A 17601-nucleotide genomic window follows, 5' to 3' on the forward strand; every position below is an offset into this window, starting at 1 on the left:
GATGTCTGTAATTAGAGAACTATAGTATTGCCCAGGTGAGTGCTAAAATGTAGTGTATATTTCACAGCTCTGTTGATATGAACCACCTTTTCATGTATGTGCCGTGTTGTTGTAAACTCACTTGCCAGAGTTGTGCCTTTGGTTCTCATTCATTTAGTTATAGATTTACTAATTGTTATGTATAGCCGTTCTCTTTGGATGTCTGTTTGACTCACTTAACTAACCGATGTTGCTTTGTTCCTGTGTGTGATCCCTTGCAGCTGAACAGCAGGTGTATGAACCCAATGCACCCTCTCCTTCTGTTGCACAGGCACCTTATCCCCCCCTAAGCAATGGATTTCACTACAGATTTGTCTAATTTGAAAGTAAGAACTAACTGCTTATTTATCAGTTAATGTGCTTGGAGCTTTGCAAATTGTTCTAACATCAGGTTTGCACTTAACACTTAAAAGCGGCACATTCATTAGACAATTGTAATTTTAAAACCCTAATATGAAAGCTTAATGGAAGCAAATGATTAGATCTTATTATTAAGAGTAACATTTACAAATTTCTTACTTAACCACGCAGTGTGAATTGTGTGCAAATTGGTTTTCTAACTGTTCCGGTGAAGTATACTGCTGCATTATGAAAAATCAACAAACATTGCATTTAGTTCTAATTAAGAAAACCCCTGTATACCCTTTCTTCCACACCTTTTTGTTTTCACTTTAAGGGTTTTTAAATTAATTTGCTACTGTAAGCACTAGCAAAAAAAAACATTGGTCTTCCTTTTCTTGTGATGAAGATCTTTTGGTTCTCAGCTTGCTTTTTTCTACTTAAATTCTGCATCCTGCTGCCTAATCACTTCCTCTATATATAACAATGGATATAGACAAATCCACACAACTAACAATCTCATTTCTATGACCCTGCTACCCTCCTCTAAACTCAAGATAACTTTGAAACCCGAGTTCTAAGTGACCCAGATCCAGAATGCTGCACATCAGGTCAAAACTTGGTCTTGCTGCTTGAGGCATTCAAAGCCTTCTAGGATGGTGGTCCGATACAGAATCAATAGAATTGTTGAGACAAAAAAAAAACAAAACATTCTGTATTCAGTTGTCAGCAATGAATCAGGTTCTAAGATGACTCCTGCACCTGCAGAGAGGTATACATTATACCTTAGCACATTATTTAAAATTTAAAAAGAAATGACCATCTCTGAAATGCTTGGAGAGCACTTGTGGTTCATCGTCAGAATGCTTGTGTTTATTGCCTGCATAGTATTGGCATTAAACACTGCAGTGTAGGTTTATCTTAAACAGAATATTGCTGTTGATAGAGTACTGGTTTTGTAACTTGGTGCTGAACTTCTGAACATTCAGACCCTTTATCTCATGCTGGAAATATGAATCCCTTTGATCCAGTAGAAAAAGGAGATGTGTCAAAAAATGGAATACATGACCGTCATATACAATAAAAAGGAAAGTTCAATATCCAAGTATTACATATTTTTTTTCTAGCGTTTTGCATCTCTCAAATCCTTTTTTTGTGTGTGTGAGGAATTTCTACATCAGTAGAAAATGCATTATTTTATAAGTAAATGCTTTTGAAATGCATTTCTGATGTATTTTTCCCCTATAATTTAGCCAAAGCTACGACTGAACATTAAGGTGCTGCGGAAAAGCTGATGTGGACACTAAGAAGAAAGAAGCAGCATGGAAGAGGAAGAGCTTGTTCATATTTAGATTAGATTGTGAAAGCTTAGCGTTTGGAGCTAACACTATTTTAAACTGCACATTTTTTTAATGAAAATGTTAAAAGGGATTTATTTTGTAAAATAACTCAATCTTTGCAGTGAATGCTGTTGTTAATGTTAACTGTGGAAGTGTAACACAATGCTAATACTATACCAGAGTAACCTTTTTATACATGCTATTGCACTTTTAATACAAACTGTACAGTAATAAGTTTAAAGATCAGAACGTATATGGTTTTTACAAAAAAAAAAAGTGTTTCACTATATGTTTGCAGTGTTGTATAAATGCAAGGGAAGGTTTGTTTTTTCAAATGTATGTTATGGTGTTAAAATGACTGAAAAGGAAAAGTTAAGGACAGTATACAAGGTCCTGAATGATTTTGCTGATTTGTATTTTTGTTTAAAGCTTGGATAATATTCTTACACCAAATCAATTTCATTTTTTTTTTTTTTTTTTATCTAATCCAGCACTGCCATTATAGACTTCATAATAATTTGCCAAATTGATTTTATGTTATGCTTGGAATCTCAGCATAGAAAAAGCACATTTTATCTGAATATTTTCAGGGGGGGGAGGGGGTGAATTGTAAATATAAAGAATATTAACCAGATGAAGTGATTTTTTGCCCAGTTAATTATTTATTTTATTTTTTTTGTGTGTATTGGAAACTTAAGAGTGAAATATTCTTATACAGTAACCCTTTTTTAAAGTTTAAAGTGTATGCTGTGTTAAAGCAAACAATATAATTTTTCAGATGATTTGGAATGAAATTGTTATAACTTCTACAGCTTTGGCAATAGGAACTTGTATGTTACGGATCTGATAAAGCTGCTGTACATGCCCTTTATATTATCACAAATTAAAGAAGAAACCAATTACGAAGGACCTTTCTATACTGGTACCTTGACATTTTAAAAGCATTACATGGAATTACCTTCAATTCTTTCAACTTGATGCTGATTAGTTGGAAATGGATGTCCCGGAAGGAACGCTAAAGAGTTTGACCCTACATGGAATGTTAAACGTACCCAAACGGTCTTTGCTTATATGTTTTAGAATGTAATCCATTACACAGGTCCATCCAGATTTTTTTTTTTTTTTTTTTTAAAGCATACAATGTTATACAATACACTCATATGGTTTATATGTCACAGATTGTTTAAATTGATAGTTTAAAAGTGAATTGATTTTAGAGAATTGATTTAAATACAAAAGGAGGATTGATTTAACAACAAAAACATTTATTCTGGCAAATTGTTCAGGAAATATCTCTACCTGGGGCAGGGTTGCAGAAAAGCTACCTCTTGCTGGATCATCCCATAGGTATTTAATTACACTACTGTATAATTCTGTATATTACAAAATAGCTGTTTTTGAATGTAGAAGTACTTTAGTCTTCCGGGAATAAATATAAAGCCAAAATAGTTGTTTGAGGTGGAACAACTAATGTCTGCACATAGACTATCAAGAACTTGTTGAAATTGGCACATATATTTTACTAATCAACATTTATGTTGGTTAACTGGGTTGTATATATATAAAATCTCTATATATATATTTTTTTTTTTCTAGACTAGAAAAGCAACCTTTTCTTCATAGTAGCAGAGTACAAAGGAAAAGTACAAAATGTACATACATCACAGCGCCTGGAATTCTGTTTGAACAGTGTTATTGATTGCTTTGACCTCTTTACATTTCATTCTATTATTTGAAAAGGGATTCTAACTTTAGCTGAATCCAACCAACAGAGGTGAACTTTCAGTGAAAACTTCTTGAGACATTGCTGTAGTTCAAAGGTTGTGCATTTTAAAGGGCATTTTTAATTGAGTCCAGTACAGTATTTAGCAATGTGGTGTGCAGTGCTGATTTAATATTCATATTTTACTCTAGATGCACTCCATGCACCCACAGTGATAGGATTGAGGAGACACATTAAGATCATTTGGCTGAGACAAAAATAAAGTATTTTTTTCTTCCCTTTGATCTGATGCGGTTCTTCATAACGCAACACAGTAACCCATTTAAAATGAGATTCAGATTAAATTACGTTGAACTGTCTGAGACTAGCCAATATGTATCCGAATGTATGGAACATGCATTATAAACACAGACGTAATTTAAAAGGGTAAGAACAATATGAAACAGGTAACTAAAACACAGTGAAAAATAGGGCCCACAAAAAAAATCTTTAAAATTATTGATTCCTGCAACAAGGAGAATTTGACCAACAAAAAATGATTTAAATTCACCAAGTGTTCGTGGTTTTGAAAACCGCTATCTGTGTATATTTTCTTCCATTCATCCATCTACTTTCATTTTCAATAATATGGAGTGATAGATTTAGTTTTCTTACAACAGTCTTACAGCATACAGTGACAGCATCAGATTAAAGTTAGTAGGAAGTTAAAACAGCAGCAACAAATCAGCAAACACTTTGGTGTAGCAGTGCATTGTAAATCAAAACATGCTTCCACCAGTTTTACACTAGCTTTGGGCTCATACTCACATACCCACACTGTGGATGATCCTGTGTCAAGTAGGGAGGTCTGCAAGATACCCCCTGAGTTATATAACTAAAACATAACTAAGGACAACAATTCCCAATAATGTTGAAAGGTATTTAAAGAGTCCAATGTCAGGACAAGCTGTTGTCGTACATTTAATTGTAAGTAGCTGGCAACAAATATGATTTGTACCCAATGGAGAGCTGAAATCCTGTAACCTGAAATCACTAGAAGGTAAATGCATCTACCTACAAATGGCAAGAAAGAAAGAAAATAAGTAATACAATTCAAAATAGGCATATAAAAGCAATAATACCCGTCCTATGAGGAATTACCTGAAGAAAGTACTCTGTAATTTCTGGTAAGTCCCTTCTGTTTCTTAGATGACCATCACTGTAGTACAGTGTAAACTGGATATGATTTTTGAGGACAGGTTACCTGTGGAAAACACAAAAAAGGCAACAGCATCCTGTGATAAGCAAAGGGCACTGTTCAAGAGTGATGTTAAGCAAGTCAGGGCAGAATCAAAATGAATTTTGCTCCAAAGTGATGATCTATTCTATGCATGGAGCGGTGGATAGGTTTAAGTTCCAGAGCTTCAACACAATTTATTAATAAAAAAATCTATTTACAGAACATAGACAAAAATATAATAAAAAAACCTACCCAATCCCAAATTAAACAATGTTTGGGTTAAATTCACCTTTTTGCTTTTCACCATGTAAACTAATTGTAAGCAAGTGTGGGTAGTGCATTCTCGATATTTAAAGATGAAATATGCTATAGTATATTGCTCCTTTTAATTAACTCTAAAACTGCACAGCTTTCTAAGAGTCTGTGTCCCACAAGTATTAACATTGCACAGCCTTTTGTTAAACCTGCTAGACAATAACAAAAATGCACACTCTTGTCTTGGCTGAAAGAGCTGAAAAGCCCACTTCTTTTCTTCCAAGTTATTACATTTGGATAAATAATCAATGTGCATTTTGCCTGAAAGACTGAGGGGATTCCTAACATTCAAACCAGTGTCTCTTCATGCTTAACAGCAATTTATACTGGGGAATGCAATTTACATTACATTTCTAACCCTCAGTGGTTACAGAATAAGATTACATCGTAAAGGAGTTTCAAAATCACTTATTTTCTTTGGCCCAGAGCTGGCTTGAAAATTGGAATTTCTGGAAAACCAAATACTTCCAAATGACAATAATAGAAATCAATAATTTGATGCTTGGCTATAGCTGTTTTTTTCTGTAGCATAGTACTTGAAATTTGACAAGGCAACCTGGCTTTAACTAGCAGAAAAACAGCAGAAGTTTGAGCAGAGATTTTAAGATATCTTCCATAAAAAGAAACAGATTTTTTTTTTTTTGTAGACATCTGTTAAAACATGACAAGCTGATACAGTGGTATCTGAGGCCTTCTTAGGCTGTTTTACCCTATATAGTTAATTCTGGAAATGTGTCACAACAAAAAATAGCATCAGCTGAAATTCCTATTTTGCATTTAGACCAATACATGGTAGTCATTGAAAACCATCCATAGACACTTTATGTATTTCCATTTATTGGTATTTGGCTGGTAATTCATATACATATACTGTTATTCTTAACCCAGGACTTTGTTAAAAAGGGCCAGGCTCTAATTCCATTTGGTTCTGTAAAGTGTAATGAGTATCATGCGCACTAAACTTTTACAAAAATGTTTGCTTGTTTCCAAAAGCAGTTAAAAAGCATTTAATATCCACTCCAGCATAGGCCAAGGCACAGGACTCACCCTCTTATAAAGTGACTGAAGGAAATACTTAACATTTTGGTACCGGGGCACCTTATAAATGAAACTGAATTTCTAACAATGGAAATGAAAATTAAATGGCTGTACATACCATATATACAGTATAAAGTAGTATAACAAATTAAAAACAAAGGCATGCATTTCCATTATCTGTTACAAAGACTTCACAAATGCCATTTTAAAGTCGCTCTTCTTGTCCTTGTGTTGGCCGTCTGGACACTCTGCTTGATGCTGTTGTTGACTGGGCTCTTCTTGTTTTGAAGAAGCCTCTTCCTTTGATTCTGGTTTATTTTTAGAGTCCTTTGGACTATCCTGTTTTTCTGGGTCTGCTTCAGCCGTGCTTGGAATCTGTTCAGGCGAGTCGGGCTAAAACAAGAGAAAGTCTTTTGATTAGAACGGTGAAAATATTTTTCAAGATTGATACATTTATTCACAATTACAAAGGTTAGAATTAATAAGCAATATAACTCCATCCGACACTCTTTAGGTAGGTGTTTTGTCAAATTATTTCCATATTAATTAAAAACATGACCGTTCCAGTGAAAATAAAACTAAACCAATTGTTTGTTTGCTTTTTTTTTTTTTTTAAATCAGATAGAAAAGGTACCATGAAGTCTGTGTATATACAGAAAAAATGAGATATTAAATAAAAAATACTAATAATCAATGAACTGGATGCACACTTAAATCGTAATCATTTGTAGTCGGAATTAAACTGTTCTGGTGTATAGCATGTTCCAGCAGTAGACAATCCACCACAAAATTTGCATTTCAGCACAGAATAATCCCTGTTCTGGTTATAAGGAAAAAAGCTGGTATGGCTGCCAATACAGACATTATGTACAGTACCTCACTGAAGCCCAAGCCACAATGTCGCCTATCTCTTCCAGACAATTTGCTGTCCAAGCCTTGCTGATACAAGTCCTCAAGTTCGTTATTCATCCTCTTATTCTCTTCCCCTGGAAAAACAAAACTATAGTTATAATTTGCTTTAAATTTACAGTTGTGTACTTGACTTATAAACTTTCAACAAAATGTAACTGTTTGTTTAATATTCACTACTACTAGGGGTACTATATTTTTGTATGTAGTCAATCAAAAATAATTTTAACTATCAGATACTGAAGAAAGTAAAAAATGCAACATCACTTAATTTTCACAATGCATATTTTTTTGGCAAATAATCTCAAAGTACAGTAAACAGTTATGCTTTCAATCTTAAATTACACATTTCTGTCATTTTTAAAATGCATACAAACGATAATGTCTCACCTGTCCTGAAATGAGACGTTGACTTGTGGTCTCCTATAACAATACGTCCAGTGTGCTCTTTCTAAACAAATATAAAATTAACAAACAAAATATGCTGACACTCGTTGGCATACAAAGTAATGGAAATGCACGGTTATTATAATACAGTACAACAAAGTCATGGGGTAGGCAGCAGACCACAGACTGAATTAACTTGTGTAGACTTGTTGTTATTTCTGCTTAGATTATTATTTGCCATGCCTGTATTTTTTATTTATATATATATTATATATGTTTTCTGGGATGCCACAAATAGGATAATTTCTCAATTACCTGTGGTTTATACATCAACCACAATTAGAGTAAACACCACCCTAGAAGTTAGTCCATTTGAGTCGGTAGGAACGTGTAGATTTGTAATTGCATTAGTTTTGGTACATGTTTTGTGTATAATGGAAATGATACCCCTGGCCTTACAGTCATAGACCAGAAAGCTATCGTTCAATACAGCATTAAGGTGTTGTAAAAAACCCATTAATGGCTGTGTGTGCCAATGTTGAATTTAAACATTAATGAGCACCTTTATTAACATCCATTAACCTTCCTTATTTGTGCATCTGTTACACAGTTTTGAAGACCATACTTATATGTGTGCTTTTAACACCAGCTTCAGGTGTCACTGCTGAAACCCAAACATTCTCTACAGGGAAGTACAAGCTTACCTTTCCTGCTCCCATGAGCCTCAAAAACTTCTGCTTCCGTTCATTATCACCTAAATCTGCAGCCTCCCAGCTACTGGACCCCAGCTGCAACACAAGAGAATTTTACTGGATGATTGTCTATTAAAGTTTAGGTTACATTCATGTAAATCGGTGTAAAGGATTGAAAAACTCTAGCAAGTGTAAAATGTATAGTGTTGCAAAAGCCACCTGTCACAATGTATTGGCAAACTGGTGTGTGTAAAAAATTAATCCGTTTTGGGGACACAAGCATATGTTGCACACAGTTCTGAATCACCTTTAACTTAAGAACGTAATCACAAGATGTTAAATTGTGTTGTAAGCTATAAACAATAGTTCCTTCTTATAGACATGCAGATCAGCAGTCTTTTAATGTTAGCTTAAGTGGCAATGACAAATCTCATGCAGGGAGATTTTGTATTAGTTTTTAAAAGCAACTGACTAGTACAAATTACATTTTTTTTCTTAATTACTTCCCAAGGCCTTACTGTGTTGTAGGAGTTATAGTAATACACCATTCCCTAGTGTGAATTTAAATTTAGCGATCTTAGCGCGATTGTTATTTCTAAAAACGCTGTTGGACTCCCAGTTTTACTTTTAAATCCTCCAGTACATAGGCACTCACTATAAATATACGACTTCCACATTTCCCTGTTCCTCTGCACGTTTTTCCAGCCGTCCTCACTTCCATACACCTTTTCACTTTGAGCGGATTACATGTGAATAATGATATATGTTCTGTTTACCAGAACAACGGCCAAATGGCTAGCTACAGACACTCAACATTTGTAACCACACAATATAATGCGGACTAGCCCTAAAAGTAAAATATACTTTCTACTATGTATTAGTCACAAACCGGTAACATTTTATCGTCTTAGTCGCTTCCCTACTCCAATTTTAAATTAAAAAAATTGGTGCCTATTAATAACATTCCTTCATATATTTTAGCACACAGACCCCATTTGTGGTCTGATATTATTGTAAGAATATTTTTGTGTGTTGTTGACTGTGTTTATTTAAAATAAATTAACGTATCAGTCCCATGTGAAAAACATAACACAGCACAGACAGAGCGAAATGATGTGCACTCTCACTCAGCGAACTGTTGTAACCAAACGCTAAGGCCTATAGTTTTTGGGACCAGGGTTATGAATAAACCATGCATCTGTTTAGAATAATATATATATATATATATACTTCGTTCGGTGACGCAGGTCTTTTTATCCCGTGTTGTCGATCCTCTGTTGAGCTCATTATGTAGTCCTCGATGCAAGCTCCTCTTTTTTTTGTAATTCCAGTAATATTTTCGTTTGAATCTCTCTTTCTCGCGTATAGGTCAGTAGCTTAGTTGCAGCAATAATCCCTGGGAGTCGTAGTTTCTTACTTCTCTTTAGAGGCGGGTCTTATTTCTTAATAAAGACTTCGTATCCCAGAAATCTGTGCGCATTAAAGATCCACAACACGGTGACCTGTGCTGAATGTTAGAGGGTTAGTTCATGGTCGTGTGAAGCGACTTAGACCATACTCGCTACCTACAGTACTTTTGCATGTAATTATAAAACAGTCTAATAAATATATACATTGGTTAAGCTTAAATTGTGTCTAAAAGTATGTATTTATTAAATGCTGATGCGAAGCACGTGCAGGTAGGGAATCGAATTGTAGGCAAAAGTAGTGCATGACATACATACATACATACATACATACATACATAAATAAATAACACAAAATACAAAACAGTTCTATAGTTCTTACTACGGCATTGGCCGTCAGTTTTCCCAAAATCCAATATCAATAGCAATGGGTATAAAAACATAAATAAATAAGGAAACGCATATTTAATTTTAACTAAAGGAAAAAAAATGTATGTCATAAAGCCAACAATCACAGCAGGATTTATTTAGAGACTTTTACAGCACTGAGGATTCATATTGGGTTACATCACTACCTGATGCAATGCAATCCATAATGATTCCCCAGTGCAGTAAAATGCTCTAGTCTAAGTGAACCTAGCTATGGCTTCCCTTATAAAAGTGTACCACAGTAAGTTTGCCAGTAATTTGTAATTTTCCTAAAATTACCATACTTAACCATGTTGTTAATATGCCTTATTATGCCTCTCTGGGCTTTACCATGCTTTCACAGTGCTTTATTACCTGTGCATGGTTTTACTGTAGTGTGGGATATTATGGTGTGGATAGGTTGATCAACTGAAACTGTAAGTCAGTGTGTGGAAAATAAAATAATAAATACAAAATATTTACAAATTCTGTTAAAACTATATGTATAATACTGCCACCTTTTTACCATCAAAACATAGGTATTCATTTTTTCACTAAAATAAATGGCTTTCAACATTTCCATACGTGGAAGGTAAAATTGTTTACTCTGCAAGGTGAAAGTGTGTATGAAAGGGGAAGAGGTTTGGGTAAAAAAAAGGGTAGATGAAGATGGGAGGTGTATTTTACATTGAATGTATGTATAATATTGATTTATTCAATGAATGGTTTTTCATTCACAGGAACACCATGTTGAGAAGCTGACTGAAGTCCAGATGTTGGGGGAGAATGGGTATGATTGACCAGCAGACAGAGAGTGGGGTTTTAAGTTCAGGGCTATAGCATACTGTATGGCAACGGTCCTCCTCACTAAAACATATTGAGGGCTACATTATTCACTACTTGATTGTTTGGCAGCTATTAAAAAAAAAGTTAATGATTCTAGCCCTTAAACCTCTCATTCATGGCTGCTGTTCTTTTAAAGGCACGGATGATATTTATTATTCACAAAGTAGACATTCAAAGCACACTCAACTGAACAATGGTTCCTGTCACTATAGTGAGTACTGCTCTAGCTCTGGTCCCAAGCAAAGAGTACCCCACACCAAAAGTCTGCTGAATGACTTGTTGTCAAATAAAAACACATTCTTGTTCCCTTTTGAAATGTCCTGAAGTTTTTAGTTTAAAGTGTGTTGTAAGAAAAATATAACATTGTGTTGGATCTGCCTTGTTTATCTAAAACATGATGTTTAATGACCCAAGCACAGTGGTGCTGACACAAATGTTCAAGCTGCAGTGTCCCACAATCATATTCAGTTTCATACTAAAATGAATTTCCTTGTGTACTGCATTCTCCAGTAGTACACAGACTTTCTGTACATGTTTTATCTGAAAGCAGTCTTTAAAACCTGTCTGCCACTTGCCGTTTTGTTAAAACTTGCAGCAATATGGGATTATAATACCATAGAAAAGTACTACGGCCTTTGCTGCTGGTATAAATTTGGTAACTGTTAAACAACATCCTTGTAGAAAAGAAAATAACCATAATTAAACATCTGTTCACAATATAGTAGGCCCTTTTACACATGAACAAGTAAACTGTTCTAACATTTTTTTTTTCTCTCTTGACAGTTCAAATACTTGAAATATGTGCGTATGTGTCCTGAAGCCAACAGGCTTTCACACACACCCTGCAGCATCAGTCTAGTCGGAGGACATACCATAATTACCGGAGGGTGGGTGTGGGTCTGTGAATTTGTGAGGGTACTTTGTGTGTAAGTCCATACAATGGTCCCCAAAGATTAGAAACAAAATACCACAACCTTAATATTTCTGTATAGAAAGATATCTGCTGCTGCTAAAAAAACAAAACAAATAAAAAGAAACTGTGATAGGTTGTATAACTGAGTGGAATACCACATATATTTTAAAATGGAGCAAGTTAAGGCTTGTATGCATTCAGGTGTACCTCACTCTAACCCTTCTTTGTTTATCATCTGTAACTTCAAACAATCAAACATTCCTAGGTAAAACACTGGGGTGTATTTCAAAGATTTCCTTTGCAGTTCTTTAACAAACTTACTGTTTGGGGGGCGGGGAGATCACTGTACTGGTATACATTTTTCTACTGGCCTTATAACAGAAAAAAAATTTAACTAATTATTTTGAAAAAGGATTTTGCACTTCCTTCGCACTTATGAACATTACTAGATTCAATAAAAATACTGTGTAATGAAGTCCCCATAAACTCGGGTTTAGGAATATTATAGCTGTAGTTCTGCCAATGTTTGGATCATTAAAAGTGAAGAAAGAACAGTGGAAATTTGGAAACTTTATCATATGTGAGATAAGTATGATTTATCGCTGGCCCAAAGGAACATGTAGGTGGCCTGTTTTTATTTCACTGTTTGTTGTTGATTAAAATAAATGTTCATGCATCATTGCTGCATCCTTAAAGACACTGAATCTGCAGACACTGAAGTAAAACAAGTCTGACTACCCCCCCCCCCCCCCCCCCAAGATTTGGGTTCAATGGCCTGTATCTTAAAAAAAAGGTTTAAAAGACCTACATTTTGAAAAACATATCACGAATGAAAGGCCATTTGGAACTGTTTCCCAAACAGAAGTTAAACATGATCCGCCACAATTATTATTTTTTTAAGGCAGCCCTCTCGAGCGTCTCACATTTTACAAACAACGGTGCAGCAATTGAGCAGCCCTAGACATGGTTGGCACATTTCCATCACACGCCATGTATCATACCGTTTTCGTTTTCAACTATAATAACCCATGAACATAAGTTAACCTCATATTTAGTTATTTTTTTTCTATTAATTTCCTTTTTCATGTGTTTTTATTTGCTGTTGGACTTAGGGTCTTCCAGTTATGCACATGGGCGCTAAACTTTACAAATAAGATTGGTTGTGTGTAAAACATCAGTTAAGCGTGACTGAGATGCACTAAAAAATACGAGGCTATTTTTTTTAATAAATAATAATAATAATAATAATAATAATAATAATAATAATAATAATAACACATTTAAAGCTGCTTCACAATAACACACATTGCACCACCTTTTCTCGGTATTTCAACAAAGAACCATAATGGGGACGACTGACAACTATATATCTCATCTTAAATTGTAGGACAAAATAAATGTATTTTATTTGTTTTCACAGTACGGTTGCCTGTTTAATTGCATGCATGGCTAGATGATGATGATGATAATAATAATAATAATAATAATAATAATAATAATAATAATAATAATAATAATAATAATAATAATAATAATAATAATAATAATAATGCATTTAAAACACAGCAATGTATTGAATTACATGAAATACCTTACAGTATATATAATATGTGTGAAATAAAAGTAAAATATCAAGATAATATCAGCTAATCAAGAATACACGGTATATTTTGCACATTATCACTTTATATTCAAAGGCGCTGAATCATTATTTTAATTTTACTCCCACGCCACAATGTTTATATAATTGTTTGCTGATTATACTGTCACGTTTGTGAGTAAAGTTTGTAAGCGTGATACTATAAGACCTACATATTTTGTTAATATGCAATACCGATACTTGTCTCGAAATGTGTTATCTCGTCTTATACGCATCCTTCGCGGTGGATGCACTTCCATCTGTATCTCTTGCTCGTTTTTTAAGTTTCACAATTAAACTTCAACCTCAAGAAAACTTCAGCTTTGGGATGATATTGGCTGATGTGTAATGTGTTCTAATCGTGTGACACTGGTGTATTATCGGACTAGCAGAATAGCCCTTGATAAAAGTATAATGCATCGACTATTTCATAATATTGGAAGAACGAAAACGTACCATTGTCATGGAGTAAAGTTGTTACCGGTAATCGGACACGCGTTATACAGTGTTTATAGCATCTGTCATTCTGTATCAATGTTTAATTACTGTGCTGTTTTATTGTATTAAAAAGTGTTCCCTTTAAATGCAGTAGCAATTAAATCTGAAAAGGTGTAATACTCAAGTTCACCGAAGGGTGGCGTGTGAGTCACATAAACCAATAAATACACCTTGGCCAAGCAAATTTACCTGTTCCTAATATTGAAGAGTATTGTTGCTGGCAAATGTTTTAATTTAAAATGTGTTTTATTTGTATATTCTCTGATAGATTAGCGCTTAAGAGAGGCACGCATTATATATGTAATTTAAATACATATTTTATGAAAGGACCCAAAGTCAAGCATTATATCAAACCCTTAGATCTGCTCTTAATTAAGCATGGCTTGATGGAAACGATAAAACCGCAAAAATGCGTAACAGCATATATTTTCCTATTAAACTGTACGGAAAATGCATCAGATATTTTAATTACCTTTTATAAGTCATAAATATGAACAAGATAGTAAATTGCTTTTTGATTAAAAATTGAAAAACAAAAGAATACAAATTATAAAGGAACATTCGTGAGAAAATAACAAAAATAAAACAAAGTGCTTTCCTTAATGAGGTCCCTCCATATTATTATTATTATTATTATTATTATTATTATTATTATTATTATTATTATTATTATTTAATACATTTAACATTTTATTCTGTCGGTTACACTTACCTCAATATGGTCTCGGTTCAATATTCAGCCACTTAATAATTCTGCATAAATGGTAGTATGTTTTGTAGTCAACAATGGTCTTTTTATTAGGTTTGGTGTATAAATTTCAGGTGTTTCAGCCACAAATCCCTATTATATAGTGCTGTTGATGTGAACCAGCCAATAACTATACATGTTGCAAGAACGTACACACTTTTTTAATATAGAATATGTTGGTAAATCACATAATCTCCCCCAAATCCCTCTTTTGTGAAACTTACAGTATTTACTAAACATTATTTCAGTTTACAATTTTAGGTATGTTGTAAAATATGAATTTACATTAACACTAGACTTCAAGCATTCATCTTTTTTGCTGTTTTTGCTGTATGAACTCTTAATTTTGTGAATTCCTCAGCGCATTTTTTTTTTCTTTAAGTGCAATAGGTTTATTGCCTTAGAGGCAATGCTCTCTCTGACTGAATTATTCATTTTTCTTTGGTGCAGACTGAATGTAGAGATGGAGATCGACGTGTGGATATGATTTTTTTTTTAGGAACAAAGGGAATGTGAAAATGAAAGACAGACAGAGAGGCTGGCAGATGTGATGAGATGTGGTGAAGGTGTATCTAGCCTGACACTCCCACTCACTCACTCCTCAGCTCTCTCCTCTCTCTCTCTCTCTCCCTCTCTCGCTCCCTCTCTCTGCAGCCCTGTGTGACTTCAGTTCACACAAACAGATATTTTTTTTCTAGTGCAGCCAGCCCTCTGTCTATGTAAGTACAACATTCTATTATCAGCATGCAAATTCAAAATAACCGACTGTGTCCTCTCTCTCTCACACTCTCTCTCTCTCTTTCTATATCTAAACGCGAACCGTGTATGATTAAGCAGTTCCTCTGTTTACAATGAAACAAAAATATTTTGTGACAATTTAGTTCTTGGTAACTATTTTTTGTAACTTTTTCAACATTTTGTGTAGATAGAACAACTTTATCAGTGAAAGGTAAATTGGAAATGTATACTGATGCAGGGTAAATGAGTTAGTTCCTCGTATGCATATATATATATATATATATATATATATATATATATATATATATATATATATATATATATATATATATATATATTCTAGACCTAACAATTCAGTTACTGAGCACTAGTATTAGTATTTTTCTGACTAATTAACTTTTCAGAGTCCAGATCAGCACGTTTAACTGCACGGTGTGATATTATAGAAGTAAATTGTTTTTAAAAGGAAACAAATACATTTTAAATAATTATAAAGTTGCTTCTTTGCAAAAACATTGATTCGTTTACTTAATTTGTCATACTAGCATTGTAAATGATATGAATCCAACATTGAAAAATCTTATGAGCAAAACGTTATTACGTGTATAGTAACGCAAAAATGACAAAGGACATTTTATTGGTATAACAGGACGTTTTTTGGTATGTTTTTCTCGTTTCATCTATCAAATTATTGTATTATTTCTCGTGGTTTAGTCGTTTTCAATAAGACATAGATTAATCAAAGTCACAGACAAACTTACTTACTTAACACCCATGTGAATGAGACACTAAGTATTGACATTAACTATTGTTTATTGCCACAATAACAATGATAATGTCTTGGAAGCTCAAACTTAGCCCCTGTGCACCATCTGGTTTATCGCGTGTTTGTTTGTTTTCTTCTTTTTTTTAATATTGCATTCACATTGCGTATAAGTGATATCTGTAAAGTATCTATTGACACGGAAATGAGTGATGGAAATGGGAACCGTGTTACCTTAATTTGCAATTAAGCATGCTCTTTTTGACTTGAAAATTAACTTTTTTTAAACATACATTTTGAAAGCAGCTAATGGTTTGTGCCAAATGACATTTGGTCCTGCAAGTGCAACTTTTGGGGACATTATATATATATGAAAACGAACTGAAACCACTCTGCACTTACACCCCGTTTCAAGACACAAACTAGGTTGTTTTGGAAATCTGAAATGTTTAAAATTCTATATAATATTAAACAGCTGCACACACCATCACATTAAAGTAATTTACCTTTTGAATGTGCTTTTCAGATCTTTTATCAGATTACATTTTTCAATTAAGATGAACTGAAGGGGATAACTTTTCCACCGCATATTTGGACTAAATTATAACACGTTTGTATCAGTCTTGCACAAAGAAACATGTGTGCCAAGTGAATAATAAAGTAGCCGCAATGACACACTTTTGGATTTTTTTAAATAAGTTTGAGAAGCTATGGTAATTTAATAAAGTCAGTTAAAACACAAACCATTCAACGTGACAGCGAAGAATCGGTCTTTAACCTTTAATTGCAGGAATTCCATTGGTTTAAACAATGCTTGATTGTTGTGACTATAACGTGTAATATAAGGAGTTTAAACACCTCAGGATAGAAACTCAATTTGGGTATAGACGGGTCTAATATGAAAAAGCATTTCAGAAAAGATACAAAACAAAAATCAATGGATTGTATAAAAATGACGTCTTGCACTGGACCTCAGCGTTTAATGTTACATTTGAATACACTTTTGTCTACCAAAAAAGTACGTACACATGCAACTTATTATCAAGTAGTTAATATGACTTATTCAGGTTGTACATACATACCTCTGGGTAAAATATTTGAATGGTAGAAATGTCTGAATAATACAAATAGTATGAAACAAAGTTGTTAACACACTGTTTTGGTTTTTACATAGGCTATGTGTGGTTATATTGGTATGTGTATGTAACACTTATACTGTACACACAAACAAAGGCGTACACACACGAGTTTTGTATGTTTGAATATTCAGGGAAAAAAATTAACGTGGAGAAACAGGTGCACTCATCTTAAGTGCCGAATTATATATATATATATATATATATATATATATATATATATATATATATATATATATATATATATATGTGGTATTGTGGTATTCTGGCACCTATATCTTTGTTTATTTATTTTTCTTTCGATATTTACCTCTAATTCTGTTTGTGGTTTCTGAATTACTTCGTTTAGGCTAACTTTAACCGTTGTTGAATTGTTTTTTCTATCCAACTATTTGCCTTGACCGTTATTTTCGTTTTCTTTCTTTTTAAGTCTGGGATTTGTATGGGGACAATACAGTTATTGTGGAACAGTCCAAAATAAACACAGGCACACAAAATCCCTGTG

The 17601-nt window shown here is 33.7% G+C and overlaps 3 protein-coding genes across 22 annotated transcripts in view; 2 read left to right on the top strand and 1 right to left on the bottom strand.

The window, feature by feature from the left end:
* The window catches only part of LOC117435134 (pleckstrin homology domain-containing family A member 7-like), a 123883-nt gene extending 120158 nt beyond the window's left edge, over positions 1 to 3725 (top strand). For 18 of the 19 annotated variants that reach the window (XM_059003294.1, XM_059003291.1, XM_059003292.1 and 15 more), the window contains 2 exons: positions 261 to 365; positions 1632 to 3725. In XM_059003294.1, coding sequence (XP_058859277.1) covers positions 261 to 358 — 98 coding nt within the window. In that variant the 3' untranslated portion in view covers positions 359 to 365; positions 1632 to 3725. The remainder of the gene's footprint in view (positions 1 to 260; positions 366 to 1631) is intronic. The other variant, XM_059003295.1, reaches the window with a different exon arrangement.
* Positions 3726 to 5790: 2065 nt separating this feature from the next.
* Positions 5791 to 9439, bottom strand: c28h11orf58 (chromosome 28 C11orf58 homolog). The gene is made up of 5 exons (XM_034058120.3): positions 9232 to 9439; positions 8014 to 8097; positions 7313 to 7373; positions 6890 to 6999; positions 5791 to 6406 (listed from the first exon to the last, which is right to left on the bottom strand). Exons 1-5 carry the CDS (start codon positions 9286 to 9288, stop codon positions 6194 to 6196), a joined length of 525 nt encoding a protein of 174 aa, XP_033914011.3. The 5' UTR covers positions 9289 to 9439; the 3' UTR covers positions 5791 to 6193.
* Positions 9440 to 15057: 5618 nt separating this feature from the next.
* Positions 15058 to 17601, top strand: part of LOC117434574 (transcription factor SOX-6) — a 167278-nt gene continuing 164734 nt past the window's right edge. For both annotated transcript variants that reach the window (XM_059002998.1, XM_059003004.1), the window contains exon 1: positions 15058 to 15178. The gene's annotated coding sequence lies outside the window, so the exon portion shown is untranslated. The remainder of the gene's footprint in view (positions 15179 to 17601) is intronic.

Source organism: Acipenser ruthenus, chromosome 28 (assembly GCF_902713425.1).
Source record: "Acipenser ruthenus chromosome 28, fAciRut3.2 maternal haplotype, whole genome shotgun sequence".
Lineage (NCBI taxonomy): Eukaryota > Metazoa > Chordata > Actinopteri > Acipenseriformes > Acipenseridae > Acipenser > Acipenser ruthenus.

Excerpts from the sequence above, each read along its gene's own strand:
- c28h11orf58 (XM_034058120.3), bottom strand. The coding sequence starts at position 9,288 with ATGAGCTCAACAGAGGATCGACAACACGGGATAAAAAGACCTGCGTCA. Across the intron at positions 7,374-8,013 it reads GGCTCATGGGAGCAGGAAAG|AAAGAGCACACTGGACGTAT; the intron begins GTAAGCTTGTAC and ends ATATTTGTTTAG. Across the intron at positions 6,407-6,889 it reads GTGGCTTGGGCTTCAGTGAG|CCCGACTCGCCTGAACAGAT; the intron begins GTACTGTACATA and ends CTCTTGTTTTAG.